Source organism: Schistocerca gregaria, chromosome 6 (assembly GCF_023897955.1).
Source record: "Schistocerca gregaria isolate iqSchGreg1 chromosome 6, iqSchGreg1.2, whole genome shotgun sequence".
NCBI lineage: Eukaryota > Metazoa > Arthropoda > Insecta > Orthoptera > Acrididae > Schistocerca > Schistocerca gregaria.
This window is the reverse complement of record NC_064925.1, coordinates 35,868,039-35,891,167: the sequence shown is the minus strand read 5'-3', so window position 1 is coordinate 35,891,167 and position 23,129 is coordinate 35,868,039. Positions and strand designations below refer to the sequence as shown.

The 23,129-nt window shown below is 40.1% G+C and overlaps 1 protein-coding gene across 8 annotated transcripts in view; it reads right to left on the bottom strand.

Annotated features, from left to right (window-relative positions):
- Positions 1-3,737: 3,737 nt before the first annotated feature.
- LOC126279126 (phenoloxidase-activating factor 2) overlaps positions 3,738-23,129 on the bottom strand; it is a 238,063-nt gene continuing 218,671 nt past the window's right edge. For all 8 annotated transcript variants that reach the window (XM_049979612.1, XM_049979615.1, XM_049979616.1 and 5 more), the window contains one exon: positions 3,738-4,547. In XM_049979612.1, the coding sequence (XP_049835569.1) occupies positions 4,350-4,547 (198 nt within the window). In that variant the 3' untranslated portion in view covers positions 3,738-4,349. The remainder of the gene's footprint in view (positions 4,548-23,129) is intronic.

Below are 23,129 nucleotides of genomic sequence, written 5' to 3'. Positions count from 1 at the left end.
TCACCTACTGTGTTTCCTTCTCTCCCTTTTCCTACTATCGAATTCCAGTCACCCATGACCATTAAATTTTCGTCTCCTTCACTATCTGAATACTTTCTTGTATCTCATCATACATTTCATCAATCTCTTCATCATCTGCGGAGCTAGTTGGCATATAAACTTATACTACTGTGGTAGGCATGGGCTTCATATCTATCTTGGCCACAATAATGCATTCACTATGCTGTTTGTAGTAGCTTACCCAAGATTTTTTAAAGAATTTTACTAAATCGAATAAGTGAAAAGATAGAAAAGGAGCTGAATGAAGAACAGCATGGGTTTAGGAGAGGAAGGCGCACGATCGACCTGATTTTTTCTATCCGTCAACTGATGGAAAAAAGTTGGGAATATAACAAAAGGGTGATAATGGTTTTTATAGACATAGAAAAGGCATATGACTCAGTTGACAGGGAAAGACTCTGGGAAGAACTGAAGAAGATAGATATAGAAGATGGATACATTAATGTTATAAAGGCAATGTACAGAGGCCACAATTGTAGAATTAGAACACCATTGGGGAACTCTGAAACTTCGAAATCAGACAGGGACTTAAGCAAGGAAGTATTCTATCCCCTGTGCTTTTTAATGTTGTGATGGAGGGAATGAATAGGGCAGTTAAAGATATAGTGAAAGAAAAAGACAAAAAGATGATTTTTGCAGATGATATAGTAATATGGGGTGATAAAGAGGTAGATGTACAGTTACAGCTTGATGCGTGGAAGGAAATAATGAAAAGGTATGGATTAAAAATAAATAAAGATAAGAGTGAAGATGGTATTTGGAAGAGAGAAAGAAATCAATGGAAATATTACCTTGAATGGAGAACCCCTCAAAGTGGTAGAAAGTTTCACTTATTTAGGAAGTGAAATATCTAGGGATGCAAGAATAACTAACGAAATTAATAGGAGGTTACAGACGGGAGGCAATTTCTACCAAACAATAAAATATCTGATTTGGAATAATGAGGTTTCAGAAAGAGAAAAATTCCTTATGTATAAGAATTATTACATCCCTATTGTCACCTATGGTGGAGAAACATGGACAATGACAGAAAGGGACTGGAGCAGACTGCAAGCAGGGGAAATGAAATTTCTCAGAGCAGTTAAGGGAAAAACAAGAATAGACAGAGTAAGCAATGTAGAGATTAGAAAGGACCTCAAACAAGAAAGTATGAGAGAAGAAATTGAAAGAAAGAGATTAAGATGGTATGGGCATGTTAAGAGGATGCATGGGCAGAGACTCCCCAAAATTATGGAAGAACTAAAAATGGATGGGAAAAGACCTCGAGGGCGCCCAAGAACACGATGGAAAATGAGAGTGAGAATATCTGTTGAAAGGAGAGGTGTGACCTGGCAGCAAGTGGAGGAAGAAAAGTGGTGGGAGGACCGAGCCAAATGGAGAGGACTCGTCAGCACCCAGACCCGGCAGTAGCTGGAGCGGGATTCGGATATATATATATATATATAAAAAACAGAAAGAAACTTCCACATGGGAAAAATATATTAAAAACAAAGATTCCAAGACTTACCAAGCGGGAAAGCGCCGGCAGACAGGCACATGAACAAAACACACAAACACACACACAGAATTACGAGCTTTCGCAACTGGCAGTTGCTTCGTCAGGAAGGAAGGAAGGAGAGGGAAAAATGAAAGGATGTGGGTTTTAAGGGAGAGGGTAAGGAGTCATTCCAATCCCGGGAGCGGAAAGACTTCCCTTAGGGGAAAAAAAGGACAGGTGTACACTCGCACACACACACACACACACACACACACACACACACACACACATATCCATCTGCACATACACTGTGTATGTGCAGATGGATATGTGTGTGTGTGTGTGTGTGTGTGTGTGTGTGTGTGTGTGTGTGCGCGAGTGTACACCTGTCCTTTTTTTCCCCTAAGGGAAGTCTTTCCGCTCCCGGGATTGGAATGACTCCTTACCCTCTCCCTTAAAACCCACATCCTTTCATTTTTCCCTCTCCTTCCTTCCTTCCTGACGAAGCAACTGCCAGTTGCGAAAGCTCGTAATTCTGTGTGTGTGTTTTGTTCATGTGCCTGTCTGCCGGCGCTTTCCCGCTTGGTAAGTCTTGGAATCTTTGTTTTTTAATATATATATATATATATATATATATATATATATATATATATATATATATATAGTAGCTTACCCACATTCCTATTTTCCTATTCATTATTAAACCTACTCCTGCATTACACCTATTTGATTTTGTATTTATAACCCTGTATTCACCTGACCAGAAGTCTTGTTCCTCCTGCCACCGAACTTCACTAAGTCCCACTATATCTAACTTTCCATTTCCCTTTTTAAATTTTCTGGCCTACCTGCCCAATTAAGGGATCTGACATTCCACGCTCCGATCCGTAGATTGCCAGTTTTCTTTTTCCTGATAACAAAAAATGCATGTATCTAAATAAAACATGGATATGATAAAGATTGTGTATACTTATGAACTTCCGACTTTTGTAGATGAGCGGAGTACTTTAATGACGAAAAAGGGAAAGAAATGAACATTTAATTTCATCTTAATTTAAGATGTAATTTGAACCTGAGCCATTTCCATGTATCTCCATCAAGTAAAATCAAATGAAAGAAATAATTCATGTTGTAAATGGTATGAATATTCTAACCCCATGTTGCAATTCAAACTTCATCTACTGTATATGTATTTATCTATGTAGTTTAACTCAGTATGCACTGTAGTAGTGCATCTTTTTCAAGAGACTGACAGCACGGTGCAAATGTTTAATTAATCCCAGTGCTTCAGCACAGCTGTGAGTGGACCCTGAGGTGAGAAGCAATAAGACAGCACTGTGCATGTGGACCGTGAGCTGTACTGAGAAAGATCATATGAAAACCAGCCTGTTGCTGTCCAGTGACATCGTACAACCCGCACCTGATGTCAGTGCTCCTCTGGACTTGTGATCTACACTGTGTCACATGCAAAAATCAAGTATCTGAAATTTGCTCTCACATACAGTACAATAGTGTTGCTCACACTTCATAATGACTTATACCAATTGTCAAGCCAATATCAGGAACTTTATACATACGTTTATTTATTTATTTATTTACTGGATTGTTCTTGTCAGACATGTAAAAATGTAAATATTAATTTTTGCTTTCTGAGAGCAGAATCAGTACTCCCAATAAACAAAAAAATTTGTTATGGTCATTGAGAGGACACAGCAATATCCCTTTCTAAAAAATTATTTTTTGTATATAATTTTTGTGACCAAAGAGTCAATGTGTTAATATTTGTGTTATCTGTATGAATAAACAAAGGTGTGGAATTCATTTTTTTAGGGCAGCAATAAGATGCCTAGCTGTTTGCTTTTTTCTTTTGCCTTCTCTCTTTCATCTCTTCTGTAGCTCTGTATGGTTCATAATATATTAAACTAAATTTCAATCAAAATGTATTCAAATACTTTCTTGCCATATCAGTTCATATATTTATGCTAACTACAAATGTCTTATCAATTTCATTTTTCAACCTTTTGTGGGAGAGGAGCAACATATCGACATGACACTGATCCGCCACTCGTGTAACTTTGTTACAAAACTCTCCATGTCTATTTTTTGCTTATTGAACAACCTAAGTCTGCAGTCAATTGGAAAAGAAGTATGAGAACTTTAATTATATGGCATGATCACGATATGTAATTACATTTCAAAGTTCCATTGGTCTTCATCTTTAATTGAACTGCTACCATCACAAATTTAGAGCAATTACATCAGGTATTCAATAACAGCTTCATCAATTTATTAGTGAGCAGAGATGTGAGCCAACTCACAACACTCATATAAATAACAGGTTATCTAAATTGCTCTTCTAACTCAGGTGAACATCAACATTTATTCATTGCTGTGGTTTAATCATTTATCTAATTTTCAGAAAAAAAACAATACGATAAAATAAGTCAACGTACAGACAATGTTAAAATATTTTGGTAGATATTTACAGCTGGAAACACTGAAATATAGGTTTCCAGAGTTGTATACCTAACAATTTTTCCTGCCGGTTATCAATCAAATATCTTCATTATAAAAAAGGTTACATACAATCACATTTCCCTAAAAATAAAAAATGATAACACCTAGTACACTTAAAGTGATTTCTGTTGTGCGTAACAGTCCTAAAATATAATGACTTTCATACACTTTTTTACTTTGTATTTTGTACCTGTTCTTAATTATTTAGATAAAGAGACAAACTGATATAAACGTTGCCAATAATAATGAATAAATATAAAGTAAGGTTCATTACAGCGCAAAATATTATTTAATTTCAAGGTACATATGCATTAACATCAAGACCATTGTAAACCATCTGTTCATCGATCCAGTTTCTTAATCCAGCAACATTTGCATAAATTCCAGGTGTACCATCCTCACCACACCCTATACCCCAAGCCACAATTCCAGCCTGCTCATATGTGGCCGGGTCATTAGGTCGCGGACAAACAAGAGGACTGCCTCCATCACCCTGAAAAAATGGACATGCCGTTTTTAACTCGTAATGTAATAAAACTTGCAGGAAGGATGGTCAGAAATCTACAACTTTATTAATTTTCGACAATCTTTAATGCTTCAGAGTTAACATCTTTATTTAGGACTTGAATGTTGAATGCACCAGATGATGAGGAGAAAAAGTCACTAAGATATGCAAGACATAAAATAAACTACATACTGCAAAACAAGTGGAAGAATTATGAAGGGAACTCACATACTTTAGGTAGTAAGGGTGGAGAGGATCCACTAAATGTGAAACAAATGGCAATTTTACAAGTGTGAATTGCATGGAAACATGGTACAAACAAATTAAATGATAAACATATTTTTTTTAAATGTTATTTGCATAGACAATAAAGTACAACAGGTAAAGACGGTAGGCAGGAAAAAATGAGAAACACAAATCCTAAATACTCAACTAGATGAAGGGAGATATTTGAGTAATGAATACACTGTGACAACTGAAAACTGGTGCCAAGTAAAGGCTCAAATCTGGACATTTCCTGCTTATCGTAAACATTCATTTTTAACTGTGAGGCTATCTGTGCATACATCCAGAGTTAAATCAATTTTTTGTATCACTGATGTTTCCTTTTATGATTTCCAGACACTACTGGAAATGGTCTCTGCATATTATGTGAGACTAGAACCACTGCGGTCAGTGAAGGACTATAGTTTACTCACCCACAAGAGATATACCAGGTGTCCCTCCTAAGAGTTGTCAGATGCATTTCCTCTCATGGTTTGGTAAATATTTGCAATTTTATTTTTGCAGTGTGTATCTGGAGTCAGCCCAAACAAATACTGCTCATCACATCTTTTACCTGACACCTATTGTCAACAGAAAGCATCAGTTTGTTTCTCTTTAGCAACAAAACGAACTTTAAAGGTGGAATGTCTTGTGTCCACCCGATAGAGTGATCTCAAATTAAACTAGTGCAATATATGTTTTATCGACAAGTATTAAAAGAGACAGCAAAGCACGACGAATAACTAGTGCTCCATCAACGACAGCATAGCCCCTAATTGCACCGACTGCTACCATGTAGCAGGGCTGCTGAGTCACTGTTGGAGTGCTGGCTATACTGTGTGTTTTACTGTATCTTTTACTACTTATGGATAAAACAAATATAGCTAAAGCACTAGATTAATATGGGACCACTCTACTGAAAGGGATGTAAAACACCACTTTAAAAATCATTGTGGTCGTAATGGGAAACAAACCGAAACTTTCCATTGACTCTGGGCATCGGATGGAAGATGTGGTGAGCAGTATTTGTTTGGCCTGACTCCAGCACAACATTGCAAATAAAGATCTGCTAATATCTGCCAAAATACTAGAGAAAATGCTCATAGGACAGACACCATGTATACGAAAAATTGAATGCACTGAAATGAAGTGTATGGATCAATAGAGCTGAAATCAGTTAAGGTCCAGTGACATACAATTACATCAGTGAGAGCCAGTAAGAAACTTTTAACCTGGAAATGCTTATCCTCTGGTTATAGTATATGGAAATGATATGTGGAAACATCTGTGACATTTTAAGTTTGAGGTAGGCATGGGAAGGTGCCAAGATATGAGGGTGAGTCAAATGAAAAGCTTAAATATTTTTTTACATATTATTTATTGTGCAGAAGTGGTACAAAGCTGTATCACGTTTCCACATAATCTCCCTCACACTCAATGCAAATCCTCCAGCACTTACAAAGTGTATAAATTCCTTTAGGAAAAAATTCTTTTGGTAGTCCGCACAACCACTCGTGCACCGCATAGTGTACCTCTTCATCAAAATGGAACTTCTTTCCTCCCATTGCATTTGAGTGATCTAAACATATGGAAATGACTTGGGGCAAGGTCTGGTGAGTATGGTGAATGAGGAAGACACTCAAAATGCAGGTCTGTGATTGTTGCAACTGTTGTACGGGCAGTGTGGGGCCTTGCATTGTCATGTTGCAAAAGGACACCTGCTAACAGCCTCGATTTGATTTCAGGCTGCAGATGAATTTTTAGGAGATCTGTGTATGATGCACTTGTGATATTGGTCCCTCTAGGCATGTAATGCTCCAAAATGACGTCTTTTTCGCCCCAAAAGAGTGTCAGCATAACCTTCCCTGCTGATGGTTCTGTTCGAAACTTCTTTGGTTTTGGTGATGAGGAATGGTGCCGTTCCTTGCTCACTCTCTTCATTTCCGGTTGGTGGAAGTGAACCCAGGTTTCGTCCCCAATAAAGATTCTTGCAAGGAAGCAATCTCCTTCTCATTCAAAGTGCCAAAGAAGTTTTTCACAAGCATTGACACATCGTCCTCTCATTTCAAAAGTCGGCTGCTGTGGCACCCATCTTGCAGACACATTGTGAAACTGGAGCACATCATGCACAATGTGGTGTGCTGACCCGCGACTAATCTGTAAACATGCTGCAAAGCAAGTGTCACTTGGCAGTTTTCCTTCACTATGGCTTCAACTGCTGCAATGTTCTGTGAAGTCACAACTAGCTGTGCCTGACCTGGACGAGGAGCATCTTCCACTGAAGTCACACCATTTGCGAACTTCCTACTCCATTTATAGACTTGCTGCTGTGGCAAACATGCATCACCGAACTGAATCTTCATTCGTTGATGAATTTCAATAGGTTTCACGCCTTCACTACACAAAAACCGAATAACAGAACGCTGTTCTTCCTTGATGCAAGTTGCAAGTGGGGTGGCCATCTTTATACTCATACTGCGACGGTATGCATGCATCTGCACTATGCTGCCACCTACAGGCCATTCTGCACGCTGTTTGTAGCATGCTTACCAACTTACAGGAAAACAGCACGAAATTTCGATTTCTTATTACAACTTTAAGGTTTTCATTTGACTCGCCCTCATATCACACTGTTTGAGATGACTGCCCTCGAGAAGGAGGAAATCCTGGTTTGTGACCCAATCTAGTAAAATAATTCAATTGACACAACATATTCATTAGACTGCAGATTTACCACATCTCACTCGTTTACAGTTATATCAGCTCATTTCACTGCATCTTCACTGTCCGCCTCAATAGCTGAATAGTCAGCACGACAGAACGCCATGCAAAAGGGCCAGGGTTTGATTATTGGCTGGATCAGAGATTTTCTCTGCTCAAGGACTGGGTGTTGTATTATTATTAATTATTCATTCATTCATTCATTCATTCATTTTGTATAGGCCATCTTTGGACCACATTATTTCAACTGTTTTGCTTTACGTGTTCTGATTTTTGCCCAGTGCTCTCACATTCATTCTCGGAGTTGATCCTTCCTCTCCTAGGTCCCAGCCTTTCCTGTTTTTGGTTTTGGCTTTTTTTGAAACCCTGTCATGCCATAAGTTTCCCCTGGAGTGGGACATGCTCCAATATGTCATGATCCCCACTTCTTTAAGGTCCTTCTCCACCTCTGTGAACCAGACCCATTTTGTTTCCTTCTCCTGAAAGTAGGTGATCTTATGACTGGTGATTGTTCCAGGACTCATATGGATCATATGTCAATAAAACATAATCCTCCTTTTCCGGATGGAATCAATTACCTTCTCTATACAGTTCATGGTTATAACGTCTTCTATATTCCCCTTTCTCCTTGATGTGACCTAAGATCTTTCTCAAAATCTTCCTTTCCTTGGCCTCCAGTTTTTCAATTAGGCCTTTTCTGTTCATTACTAGGCATTCAGAAGCGTACAAGATGTCTGGATGGATAACACTGCAGCAATGCCCTAACCTTGCATTGAATAATACCGATCTTTTGTTGTGGATGTTTTTGGTTAAATGGAATGCCATTTCCATTTTGTTCATGCATGATATGAAGGCTTCTTTCTCTGATAAGGTGGCTGTTACCCATTCTCTGAGATATTTAAACTTTTCAACTGAATTAATTTTGCCTTGACCCACTACAAGCTCCCTTGGTGGTGAATTTATGTTCATTAGAAACTCGGTTTTGTCAAATGAAATTTGGAGGTCAGTCTTCTGTGCTTGTATGTTAAGCTCATTAATCTGTCTCTCAGCTGTTTCTATGAAATCTGAAGAAAATTGCAGGATCATCTGCAAAAGCAAGACAGTTGAGTTCAAGATTTTGTTTCTTGTAACCCTGCCTGACACCATTTTTAATTCCTTGGTTTTCCAGTTCTTTGCGCCACTCACGGATCACCTCCTAGAGGGCACAGTTGAAGAGCATAGGTGAGAGCCCATTTCCTTGCCTCACTCTGGTCTTTATTTCAAAAGCTTCTGATGTTTCTCCTCTAAATATCACTTTTGAGGTTGTGTTGGATAATGTTTGCTGGATTATTGCTTTGGTCTTCTTGTCTAGGCCAAGTTGTTCTAGAATTCTGATCATGGTTTGGATTTGAGGTTCATTAGGTGTTCGACACATGATCGCCCCTTCCTGAAACCTCCTTGATACTCTCCCAGCTGTGGGTCTAGCTGTTTTCTGTCCTCTGTCCTAGTTTGCACAGCTTTTGATAGAATCTTATAGGTTGTTGATATGAGAGAGATACCACAATAGTTTCTTACATCCGTTCTGTCGCCTTTCTTATGAAGAGGAAGAATTAGAGTGGAATTCCAGCCATGTGGGAGTCTTTCAGTTTCCCAAATCTGGCTGATAATTTCCGTTAGCTTATCTTCTGCTTTATCCCTTCATACTTTCAAAGCTCAGAAGTTGTAGAATCTTCCCCTGGTGCCTTGTTGTTTTTAAGAAAGTGAATAATTAGCTTGATTTCCTCTTGCATGGGTGGTGATGAATTTGGATGTACTTCTATGTAGCCAGTAAAGGGAAATGTGGAGTCTGGAGGTTCACAATTCAGAAGAGCTGTAAAGTAATTCTCTAATATCTGGCAGTTTTCTTTATCATTGTAAGCTAGCCCTCCCCCCCCCCCCCCCCCCCCTCCCATACACACACACACACACACACACACACACACACACACACACACACACACACACACACACAACAGAAGAGTGGGACATCTTCACAGGTCACCACATGCTCTTCACTCTTCATGATGTTCAGCTCGGGTAGCACAGAACCACAAATCACCGCTGAACACTCTGCAAGACCATTTACCAGCAATCCACACTTCCTGGTCATGACGGAATTCCAGAGACGAGCTGTGTGTGTTATGCTGTTAATGGTAGCCTGCATATGGGACAGTAGTTCCCTCATATTGGCTGCTATTTGTCACTGGCCAATAGTGCAGGACCACACAGAAGGTTGCAGGATGTCCATTACTTGGTCTCATATAGCAGGCACAGATGTGAAGGGGTTCAGACGTACTCCAAGCACAATATGGGAATCATCCCTTGCTATGGTCAGATGGAACCCTGACAATGAGTATGCCTTGCCTCAACTTCCCATGAGGCCCAACACTGGCTCACAAATTTAGATATTCCACACATTTTGAGCACGTGATCAAATGTAGACCCACAAAGAGGTCCCGTTACAACTCTGTCAAGTGCTGATAAGTATACAGCACTTCCATGTCCTTCACAGTGATCACTCAACATCTGATACTGTTCATGCTAATAGATACACTAAGCCTGGTAACAACTCTTAATATGAAAAACGCTTGCAGAATCTGTTGGCTGTCCTACCTGTCACACAGAATTGCAAGTCTATTCATCTGCCTAACCACCAATAATGTGTATATGTATGATGTTACACTGACATCAGCCATGTTCTGAGTATTCTTCACTGTTCTACATTTACACCTACATCCCACAAACCATTGCAACATACGTGGCACAGGGTACATCCCACTATACCAGCTATTGTGGTTTCAATCACTGAGTGTGAGAAGAATGACTGTTTAAATGGTTCTGTGTGTGCCATAATTATGATCCCTATGTAAACTGTAGGTTGTGTATCCCTAGAATAATCGTTTAAAGATGGCTCTTGAAATCCTGTAAGTAGGCTATCTTCAAGAGTCAACCAGTTTAGTTTCTTCAGCATCTCTGCAAAGCTCTCCCACGTGTCAATCAAACCTTTGACCATTCCTGCTGCTTTCCTCTGTATACATTCAATATCTCCTGTTAGTACTATTTCATATGAGTTGCACACACTTGGGCAATATTCTAGAATGGGTCACATGAGTGATTTATAAACAACGTCATTTATAGACAGATTGCATTTCCCCAGCATTCTACCAATGAAGTCTACCACCTGCTTTACCCACAACTGAGCCTTATTAATAGTTCCATTTCACATTCCTTCAAAGTTTTATACCCAGGTATTTGTAGGAGTTGGCCTATTCCTACAGTATCTTATTGATACACAGGATACCAAGTTTTTTCATTTTGGAAAGTGCACAATTTTCCATTTCTGAACATTCAAAGCAAGCTGCCAATCTGTGCACAACTTTGAAATCTTATCAAGATCAGACTGAATACTTATGCAGCTCGTTTCAAACAGTATGTCACCGTAGATAACTGTGCCATCTGCAGAAAGCCTGATTTTGTTATTAATATTGCCTACAAGGTCATTAATACACACACCAAAAAGTCTTGCGTCACCTCGCTTCTCAGAACTCCTGAAGATAGACGTTGACTGTGGATATTGTATCACAGACACAGTCCCTTTAACTGTTCAGAAATGTCACTAAACCCACCCAAAGATGTAAACAATCATGCACGAACAGTACATATTAGATGGAGGGGGTTCGACAGCTGATCAGTTCCAGTCATTCCACCAGGAAGGAGGTACATGGCTCGTGCTGTCTGTAGTTCAACCATGCCTAGACGGCCAATATCGTGGTACGATCATGTCCACATTGTTACTTTGTGCCAGGAAAGGATCTCAACAAGGAAAGTGTCCAGGCATCTCTGAGCGACCCAAATTGATGTTGTTCGAACATGGAGGAGATAGAGAGAGATAGGAACTGTCGATGACCTGCCCCACTCAGGCCACCCAAGCGCTACTACTGCAGTGGATGACCGCTACCTATGGATTATGACTCAGAGGAACCCTAAGAGCAACACCACCATGATGAATAAGGCTTTTCGAGCAGCCACAGAACTCAAACTGTGCACAATAAGGTTGCATGAAGTGCAACCTCACTCCCAACATCCATGGTGAGGTCCATCTTTGTAATCACAATACCATGCAGCTCAGTACAGATGGGCCTAACAACATGTTGAATCGATCGCTCAGGATTGACATCACGTTCTCTTCATAGATGTGCGTCACATATGCCTTCAAGCAGACAGTCATCGGAGGTGTGTTTGGAGGCAACTCGGTCAGGCTGAACGCATTAGACACACTGTCCAGCGAGTGCAGCAAGATGGAGGTTCCCTGCTGTTTTGCAGTGGCATTATGTAGGGCCAATGTACGCCTCTGGTGGTTATGGATGCCATAACAGCTGTATGATACGTGAATGTCATCCTCCGACCGACAGTGCAACCATATCAGCAGCATATTGGCGAGGCATATGTCTTCATGGATGACAATTTGGGACCCCATTGTGCACATCTTGTGACTGACTTCCTTCAGGATAACGGCATTGCTCGACTAGAGTGGCCAGAATGTTCTCCGGACATGAACCCTATCGAACGTGCCTGGTATAGATTGAAAATGGCTGTTTATGGACAACGTGACTCACCATCCACTCTTAGGGATATACACTGAACCACCATTGAGGAGTGGGACAATCTGGACCAACAATGCCTTGATCAACTTGTGGATAGTATGCCACGACGAATGCAGACATGCATTAATGCAAGAGGACATGCTACTGGGTACCACCACTTACGAAGATCTCGCTGTATGGTGGTGCAACATGCAATGCGTGGTTTTCATGAGCAATGAAAAGGGCAGAAATGATGTTTATGTTGATCTTTATTCTATTTTTCTGTACAGGTGCCAGAACCCTCAGAACCGAGGTAATGCAAAACTTTTTTTATGTGTGTACAATGTGAACAGCAAGCATCCCTACACACTTCCGTGGGGCACACCCAAAGTTTCTTCTATATCCAACAATGACTTTCATCTAAGATAAATGCAGCATCGCCTCAACCAATCAGTCAAGTCACAAATTTCACAAGTTACCCCATATGATCTTACTTTTGACAATAAACATAGATATGGTTCTTGAGTTGAATGCATTTCATAAATCAAGAAATACTACATCTACCTGACTGCATTGACCCAAACCTTTCAGTATGTCACGCGAAAAAAGTGTGATTTGGGTTTCACATGATCGATGTTTCCAGAATCCATGGCAGTTAGCATGGAGGAGGTCATTCTGTTCGATATATGGTCTTATGTTTGACCTCAGAATATGTTTGAAGTTTCTACAACAAATAGATGTCAGGAATATTTGGTGGTAGTTTTGTGGACCTCTTCTACTACCCTTTTTGTAAACAAGCATGATCTGTGCTTTCTTCCAACTATTTGGGAAATTTGTGATGAAATTTCATGATTCCAAACAATCATTTCAAGTTAAGCCCCAACATCCTTATCCATTTTAAATCTCCTTTTTTTTCCTTACGATGCAAAAACAACTGAGGTCATAAGCATTCATGTCATAACCTTAGAACACCAATAAGTAAAGACAGGTATAGGTTGCTGCAACTCATTACAAGTTCTTTCAACTGTGAAAGAAGCCAGAACAGACATACCGTCACTGGGCCACTGAACTTCCTAGGTTGACACAACAGCGTCGTTTTCAGTGTAGCTGTGAACGGTACTATAGTGACGCAATGATTCATTATGCAGTTATGTACAATGTACCAGACAGCAGATTTTGTGAACAAATTCTCATCCATCCTGATCCTACTTTGAACCAAGAGTTACAAATTATCAAACATCTGCACTCGTGTGATAGTGCTGTGGATAAATTTGAGATAGCTCCTGTCTGTAGTGTAACACAAAGTGACAAACAGGTATGGCTCTGCAACAGACCAATACCTGCAAACAGGCCACCACACTGTGAACAAAGTAAACAATTGTCAACATTTGTATCTACCATGAAATCATGTCCCTGCTGCTTGTGCACACATGACAAAACAAAATTGCTCTTTGTGGAACAAAACTTGCTTTGCTTGTGGGAAACCAGATCATGCACAGTCTGAGTGCTCGGAACAGAAAAAGAACTCTACCCACATTCATTCTCGTAAGTACGGAGCACCTTCTTCTTCAGTGAATGTTAGTTTTTTTCTAAACCAGTTACTGTTACTAGTAATGACTAGATTAAGGCTGTGCCTTCTTCACTCTGCCTGAGTGCTGTACAATGACAGTCAGACAAAATATTTTTGAATTTAGTCATTTCCAGATGTTCTATGCAACTTCAGCTAGACACTGGTGCTTCCGTTACATTGCTTAATAGTGCCATTTAAGAACAGTTGGGCTTGCCACAGTTGACAAAATCTTGTACACAACTTGTTGCAGATAACAGTCATGACACTCCAGTGCTTGATATATGTAGTTTGCCTGCACATTCAAGTCTCACACCAGAACAGTGAAATTTACAGTTTTGCATTCACAAGACTGTGAAAATATTTTTGGGTTAGATTATTTGATTCATTGGTCTTCACATTCAGGACAATGTACTTTCTGTTTCTGCTTTCAACCCAAAAGATGGTGTCACTCAACCAGCTGAGATATTTCCTGATTTAATTTCTGAAGGACTTGGCAAAGCAAATAACTTTGTGGCACACAATAATGAAGGACAATAGACAACCTAAACTTTTTCAGGCATGTTTCATCCCTCATGCACTTACAGATAATGTTGCAAGTGAACTTAAAGAATGGCAAGACAGTGGTGTTACTGCTCCTATCCAGGTTAGTTAACAGGCTTGTTCATTAGTGATCTTGCCAAAGCCTTCTGGAAGACTTTGTCTTTGTGTTGACTTTAATTCCACTGAGAATCCACAGACAATAACTGATACTAATCCATTGCCTCACCCTGAGGAATTGATGGATAGGCTAGGTGCAGGCTGCTATTTTTCAAAACTTGAATTACGTAATACTTATTTGCAAATTCCGCTAGCTGAGGAGTCTCAGAATGGGTTTGTGATCAACACACATTTAGGGTTGTTCAAATTTTTGACCTTACCCTTTGGTAGTGCTGCTGCACCTGCCATATTCCAACATTACTTAGGAAAGCTTACTGCAAAAGCTCAATTCAATTCAAATTACTTGGACAATATTATGGTGTCACAACATGCACTAGAGGAACAAAATGGTAACCTTCATACGCTTTTTCATGTACTTTAAGCTGTAGGTGTGAAGTGTCTCCTGGACAAATGTGCCTTCTTTCAGTCTGAAATTCAATACTTCGCCCATGTTCTTAATAGCCAAGTTGTTCATCCCCTTCAGTCACATTTGTTGGCCGTAGGGAACCTCCTTGCCCCATGGAATGTGACACACAATCCACATCGCGGCTTCATTGAATCATTTGCATCAGAAGAATGCTCCTTCTGTTTGGACCAAAGATTTTCAGTATCCATTCTGGAAATTAAAAAATGCCTTGTTGAGTGACAGACCCTATGTTCACATCAATTCCCCTAAGTCTGTTATTTTGACAGTGGCCACTTCTTTGCACGGAATCAAAGCTGTGCTCTCACACAGATTTGGTTCACAGGACAGGCCAATTGCTTTTACTTTGAAGTTACTGACCAAAACTCAATGTAACTACCCCTGAATCGAGAAGGAAACACTCAATATTATCTATGGCATGATGAAGTTTCACCATTATCACCATTATCTGTTTAGTCAGAAGTTTTACAATTTTGTACAGCCAATGGTATCACTCACCTTATAACTGCTCCATTTTGTCCTCAGTCGAACAGAGCAGCTACGAATGATTTGTGCGTACTGTCAAACAACAGATGAATAAACCATGTGCCTCCCACACATAGGAGCAAGCACTGCTGCTCTTCCTCATAATGTATCACTCCCAGCTCCGTGGCAGTCTGTCACCAACGCATCATCTACATACCTGGTGCCACAGCATGCTGCTGCAGTTGCTGCACCCACCATAGTACGGGGCGCCTCACACGCTTCCCAAGTATTGCTTTGTGCCTAATGATTCTAAACTTTTCAGATTTTCTGTTTGCACCGGGCACAGTGAGAAAGATACAATTCTCATTCTTTAAAATGTGGGCACTTGCATTTATTTAATTCAAGGTCCTGCTGAATTACTGCACCACCATCAGAACCAGATTTGTGCTTATCAGTTGTGAGATTCTTCTGCAGATTTTCTGTCACCAGATTCACGTCCTGTTAGGATCTTGTGGCTGGCACAGCCAGTGCAGTTGCCCCAAGGTGCCTCCTTCACAGTGCCTGCAGAACCGATAAAGACGGAACCATTAGTTTCGCCACCACTGCAGCTCAACTTTTGGGGTTTTTCCGACTGACATCCCCCTCCGAGCACTGGAAGGATGTCGAGGCACAGCCAGGGACTCGACGTCAGTCCCATTTGCGGCTCCTGGCTCATCACGTCACCCTAATTTCTGCCCCCCCCCCCCCCCCCATTGTCATGATTCTTTCACACAACAATGGTGTGGCATTTGGGGGAGGGGGAGTGGGCAGGCCTAAAGCACCAACTGCACACTGACTAGTGCAGTGCTGCACAACAGCATCAAGAAGGCACTGACCCACGCACAGCGAGCGAGCAATGCCACTCCTCCTGGAAGAGAGAGTTCAGCACCCCCTGGCAATGCTGATTTAACCAGCCACCAATTGGTCAGTCCAGTTTGGTCACAGACTTTGAGAGCCTCAGTGCTGAGTAATAGGAAGATGTTTATTGGCCTGCTGCGAGTAGTAATAGAGAGTAGAGTTCTTGTATGTAGGTGATGCAGGAAGCATAGGAATCAAGTTATGGTTCTCTTCTTTGTAAAATTAAAGTGTTGTATTGATCAGCGTGTGATATATACAGATCATTCTGGATTCCTGCCACTGGCAATTCCAACTTCTCTCCTTCCTTGTTTGTGTCCATGCTGACTCCCACAGTAGCTGACACAACAGTATGTACAAAGGTGAAAGTGCTTACCTGCAAGAGAGGTGCTGAAACATCTGAATATGAACTTCATCCAGCCCTGGGACAGAAGATTGGAACGAGATGAGAGCACGGTCAAGTTTCCTCATAGTAAAGGCGGCATCGTAGCACGATTCTGAGAGGCGAAGGATATCACCTGAGCCGCCTCCACTCAATTCTGAGGAAGGAAGGCAGGGTGATAGTGGGGAAATTAACCTTGGTCCCAGAGAGCTAATGAAGGTTGCCCCACAACAAAAGAGGGAGAGAAACTATTAAAAGAACTAATCATGGAAACCCAGCAAGCTTGTTTGTTATTCCGAAGAATGTGACGACACTGAACATGCATTGGTTTAAGGAATACAGTTTGCCATCATAGGATGACCTCATGACAGCTTGCCTCAGCCCAAAGGGGAGCGAAACATTGTGCGGCACAGAAGAGGTGCAAGATATGGAACATTGTAAGGTGGTAAGGATAACATGAGTAAGGTACTCTACCTGGTTATCACAACTGGGGAAATGTTGTTCATCAAAGGTCACCAGGAATGATTAAAGCCTCCATCACCCTCAGAGAGCTGCCAATTGGGTTTACACACAGATGGGGCAAGAGGCAGCACACAGATATTGCACAGGAAATGGTTGCTCCAGAAGGTGTCAGAGAGAACACATCATTCAAGACGATGGGCAACCAGGGCAGGGCAGAAGGAGATGTCCAAATGGGAATAGGTGTGCACAAAGTCTGAAAGGAACACGGGTGCGCCAGTGTTAAGACAGATGAGGCTGCGCTGACTGAGAAAGTCAGCCAAGAGGGAACCTCTCTGACATGTTTTCGAAGACCCCAAAGGGGATGGTAGGCATTAAAGTCACTGAGCAGCAAAAAGGGTTGAGAGGGCTGACCAATAAGCTGTAGTAAATCTGCTCTGGTGACCGCGAATGATGAAGAGATGTAGACATTGCAAAGAGAAAATGAGAAACAATGAAGGAAAACGTGGACTGCAACATCTCGTAGCTGGGTGTTCAATGAGACGGTTTGGCTCTGGACATCATCCCGAACGAGCAGCACGATTCCACCAAGAGACAGAATGTCGTCCTCGAGGGGAAGGTCAGAGCATACTGGAAGGAGACAAGAGAGGTCAAAGTGGTTGCAAGGATGCATCTTCATTCCTTGGAGGCAGAAAAAAACTAGAAACTGCAATTCCAAGAGCAGCCATAATTCCTCCTTATTGGATCTACTGCTGTGAACATTTCATTGGAGATGAGTTGTAATGGGAAATGGGAAGGGCAACAAGCTTGCCAGCTGCCGAGTGCCAGCCTTTGAAGACTTACTGTTACGGGGCAGAGAGGCCAGAGGATCCTTTTCCATGAAATCTACAGAGATGTTGGCATTCTCCAAGGGTCAGCCTGTGAATTCCACTGCAGATAAATGGTAGGTGGTGTGCACCAGCAAAACAGAGGTCAGCTGGGTGAAGCTATAACGTGGCAACACTGTCAAAGAGGTTCTCCTAGTTGGGAGAGGAAAGACCGTTTGCTTTTGTTTGATTTATTAGAGCCTTTTCAATCTGCAGATGAAGATTTAGACATTTGTCGGCTGGAGGGGCATATAAATTCTTTGCAGGAGTGCTCCTTTTGTTCTTTCTGGCCTGCCGGTTGTGTATCAGGCAATTTCGCTACTGGGAGGGTAGGATTTGGTGGCTCGTCGTACATCCGTAAGGTAAGAAGACGAAGACGCTTCCGTGATACTGGCCGATTTCACAACTCCAGTACCGAATTGGAGACTGCAAGTCTGCACGACTGTGTCCTATGTGGAGTGAGATGTAGCAAGAACAGTACTATAAGTGCTGGATGGTAAACAGCAGGCCTTTTAACTGGTCAACAATTTGCAAGTGGCAGGGTAACTTATTTTTTCCTTCACCTGGATCTCCTAGATGGCCTGCTCATTCAGATACACAGGACACTGGGGGCAAGTCAGAAATCTGCAAGGCCGTGTCCTTTGTGGAGCAAGGTGTAGCAAGAATGGTGCTATAAGAACTGGATGATAAAATGCAGGGTTTTTAAGTAGCTAAAAACTTGCAAGAGACAGGGTAAGGCACCTTTTCCTTCACCCAGAGCTCCCGGACAGCACTCCCATTGAGATGCACAGGACACTCACTGGATGAGGCGGCACAGTCACTGTTACAACTGATAAACCAAGGAGGAGGAGGCATGCAATCACCCTTATGACCATTTCTACCACAAGTAAGCAACATGCCACGTTCAGAATCCTGATGACTTCGTGGCCTGCCTGTATCACTGGTGGAAGCACTACACAGTCAAATGTGAGAAAAAGAGGGCGTGCAGGCACTAACACTGCATCAATCGCTTTCATTACCCAACGGACTGCAGTGATGCTCTGAATGTCGGATTTCCCCCTCGGCCAGACCATCGATCAGCCGAGCGTAAATATCGTATGAAGAATTCGCTGTATGATTGACCTCGATATGCACGGGATATCCAGGGAGGAGCAAAACTGTAAGCAGTTGTCGACTTTGAAAATCCTGATCGGTCTCCGGAAGCAGAGTGCTGTTAGGTGAGTGAGAACAGAACTTCACAGGGCCTGCAATTGTGACAATATATTTCTGAACAACAAATGGATTAACTGTAGTGAAAGACATAGACTCAGAAGAAGATGATTGCTGGTGTCTTTGACAGCACTCACAGAACATGAATCTTCTTGCATCAGGAAACCCTTTCAGTACTTTGAATATGCTCATTCTGACTGCTCACCCCCCCCCCCCCCCCAACCTTAGGTGATTTTTCACACCTCAGGTCACATCTCCCAAACTCCAAACAGAGGAACCTATGGGCAGAAGGTAACAGCTAAGGCTATCAAGCTTTCAGCTTGTCATGTGAGAAATGTACGAGTTGGGTTTCACATGATCAGTGTTTTCAGAATCCATCCTTGCTAGCTCATTATGCAGGAGCAGAATTTTCTAGGATTCTGGCAGAATCTTTAGCTAACATATGGTGGTGTAAGTTTGAAATGTATGTGGGAGTAGTAAAACATCATTAATGAAAATTTCATTAACAAAGTAGTTAGTTTCTTGTCTCAAGTATACTTTATGATGGAAACTTATATATGTAAAAGGTGATACATTTGGCCACATAAAACTCATCATTCCATTCAATGTCAGTTGTAATAAGCAGACAATATCGGTTGTAATAAACAGACGCATTTCTCTTGGGCTATTCTCATGAGCAAAATGTCTGTACCGATATACCAATAAAGACTCAACATCTCATCATTTATTTGGAAATAGAGAAAGGTAGTTAGAGAGAAAAACTTGGAGATAACTGTTTGTTTAACACTACACCTTACTATCGTATCATTCATTCATTCATTGCATTCATAGTGACCAACTGATAAATTTTAAGAATTTTTAATTAAGTTAATTTGAATTAAGATTTATTATTCCAGATATAAGCATCTGTTACATGTATGAGAAAATGAATTTAATTTCAATGGATACACTTTATTTAGAGAAATGTAACAAAAAGTTATGGCGCCAACAAACTTGTTAATACATAATATTTTTACACAGACAGAAGTTATTTCAATTGACTGTCACACAATGGAAACATCTGATAATTTAATAATGAAATAATATTAAGTTTACTTTAAAATCATTTCATTAAAAAAATATTAAATAAGCTAAATTGCAGACTCAAGATCTTTCAAATCAAAATTTGAAATTAATATAAATAATATTCTTTTGTGACAGTAATATAGTGTATTCAAAAATGTATACTTTTGTGGAAACTTTTGTGGAAATTATGATTAAATTAGAAAATTATTGTAGTTTAAAAGTGTATTTTTTAGCACTTTGTGGCATACACAGACAGTCCATAAATAGGCAAAAAGTGTTCATCTGCAATTCTGTTGTTATTCAGACTCAACTGGTGTTCAGTACTTCACTCATTATTCAAATTACTAGCAGTTCAGTTGTTTTAGATGTTATGTCATTCAGTCCCTCTCTTTTTGAATCTGAGCTTCATATAAATGTTTTTTCTCTTGTGTATTTCACTATACTGTTTTCAAAGAAGTACTCTGGAAAACAATAAATATCAAGAATCCAACTGGTAAACAGTGTTTCAGTCAGAGCAATAATGAAACCTCTACTCTTGACCATAGAGCCAGAGGTTAATGCAAATCATCTACAAGATGGCAAGGAGAGGTATGTACATTTCACTTAGAATTTATAATTATTTCTTCCCACTGTAAGTGTATAGTGCTGCACTGGATGGCAATTGCAATAGAAATCCACTTACAATGATTCATGCTTAGTGTTATGGATACTATTATTTGGATACATGACTAGATGTAGGTGTTGTCTGGAATGAAATATGACGACTCATGCAGCTAATCTGGGGAGAATAGTTATAACTGCAGTTGTTCATCTGGAATTAGACATTATAATTTGGTTGCATGTAACTCAGATAGAAATAGTATTGCGACCACCACCACCACCACCACTTCCTTTAAAGGATTAGGCTGTTGCCTGTTCTGAACTCACAAACGAAGTCATCCCCATCTTTTTTGCAGTCTACCAGTATCTCTTTTTCCATTCAGCTTTTAGGTCGGGATCTCATGTGGGAGCTTGGAATTAGTGTATTTTATTTTAAATATCAGAGTCAAAAATTGCAGCCTAAATAAGAGATTTGAGACACTTTATCTAAAACTGAATTATCCTCAACAATTTTGATCTGACTAGATATTTTTCTTGGAATGTCATTTTTTCATTTTATTACTACAAATCTTGAAGTTGTACTTCTTGTGAATTTTGTTCAGCTGATATATTGCTCGTTGGAGGCATTCCTCATTCATTATCTTAATTCCTTTGTTTACATAACACATTTCCATTTGCAAAGGATGAAGTCAATGTAAACGTTAAAAAGGATAGATGATAGTCTACACACTTGTCTAATTCCCTGGTTAATAATTATTTCTTCTAATTAATTCATACCTGTATTTATTACAATGCATTTAGTTTTGTAAAGAAACCTCGTCTATTAGGTGGCAAGGATATCCACATTCAGAAATAATCTTCCATAGGCTATCACAGCTCACATGGTCCAAAGTCTTCAAGGTCAATAAAGGCTGATCAGTTTCCATATTAAATTCTCTGTTTTTCTCTATAATGTTTGTAATTTAAAATGCATTGTCTATGCATGAACAACCTGATCTAAATCTACTTTGTTCTTCAGGAATAATAGCTTCTGTGATATTCTTCATGTAGTTGTGATTATCTTTGAGTACAGTTTGTAGCCAGTGTTTACAAGACTGGCACCATTATAGTTTCTACAGTCATTAAGCTTCCCTTTCTTGAAAAGAGAGATTACTTCTGATGTATTACATGGGTATGGAATCTTGCAGTTCATCCAACATTTATTTATTAATTAATTTTAAAGGTCTTATCTACTGATAATCCTCCATATTTAATTAGTTCTGCATTTATTCCATCTGTTCCAGTAGCTTTTCTATTCTTCATGCCTTTCAAAGCCTCTTTTAGTTCCACCATGGTAACTGATCTACTGTTTCATTATACATACTTTCTCCAGTGTCATCTTTGGCCTTCTGTGTACTTCACATTGTGTATTGTTTATAATGTTCAGTGAGGCAGTGTCTTTTTCTTCCTTGTTCAGCACTTTCATGACCTTTTATGCCCATTGCTGTCTACTGTGTATGTCATGTTCTAAGACACTTATGAACAAGTCCCAGGAATCTTGGCATGCTATGCACACAATTTTTTCCACAATATCTCTCTATTTTGCATGTTTCCCAATTCTCTGATGTTTTTGTCTGTAGAAACTTCAAATAAGTTATTTGTTTTTCCTCTATACACATATATATGGGAAAGAAGTAATAGTTACAAATGGCTGTGCACTTTACACATTAATTATTTTACACACACTCAAGCTTCTACTAGATTTGGCCTGTCAGCATTTCTGTATTGTTTTCTTTTTTTTTTGACTCAAAGTGCAACAACCTCTATTTTCTCAGCATTTTCTGACTTTCTGTTATTAAACCATTGTGATTCTCTTCCATCTTTAATTCAGTTATTTGACACATACTTCTTCAAAACGCTATTTACAGTCATTTTGAACTCTGTGCATAATCCCTCTACATCCATCATACTGGAACTAAGTGATCACTCTTCTCTACCATGAAAACTTTCCTAGTCTTCTTGATGGATTTATTAACTTTAGTAAGCATAATGGCAATAATGCCATTGTGTTCTCCAACCTTCACCTCAATACTGACACTGTCAAGAGCAGGTCTTTATGTAGCTATAAAGTCTAGAATTATTTCCACTGCATGTGGGTTGTCGAACTAGTTGCTCAAGACAGGTATTGTAGAAAGTGCTCCATATAACTTTTCAATGAAACCGAGCTGTTTCAGGCTATACCTGGTAGGTTAAAGTGGCATCTGTCCAATTAACATTGCATGCTCAGCGTATTTCTGTGCTACTGAGCATGCACTTTCTTTGAATGTTGCCGCAAAATTGGGTGGCTAGTAAAAACATTCAATTATTAAGTTGTC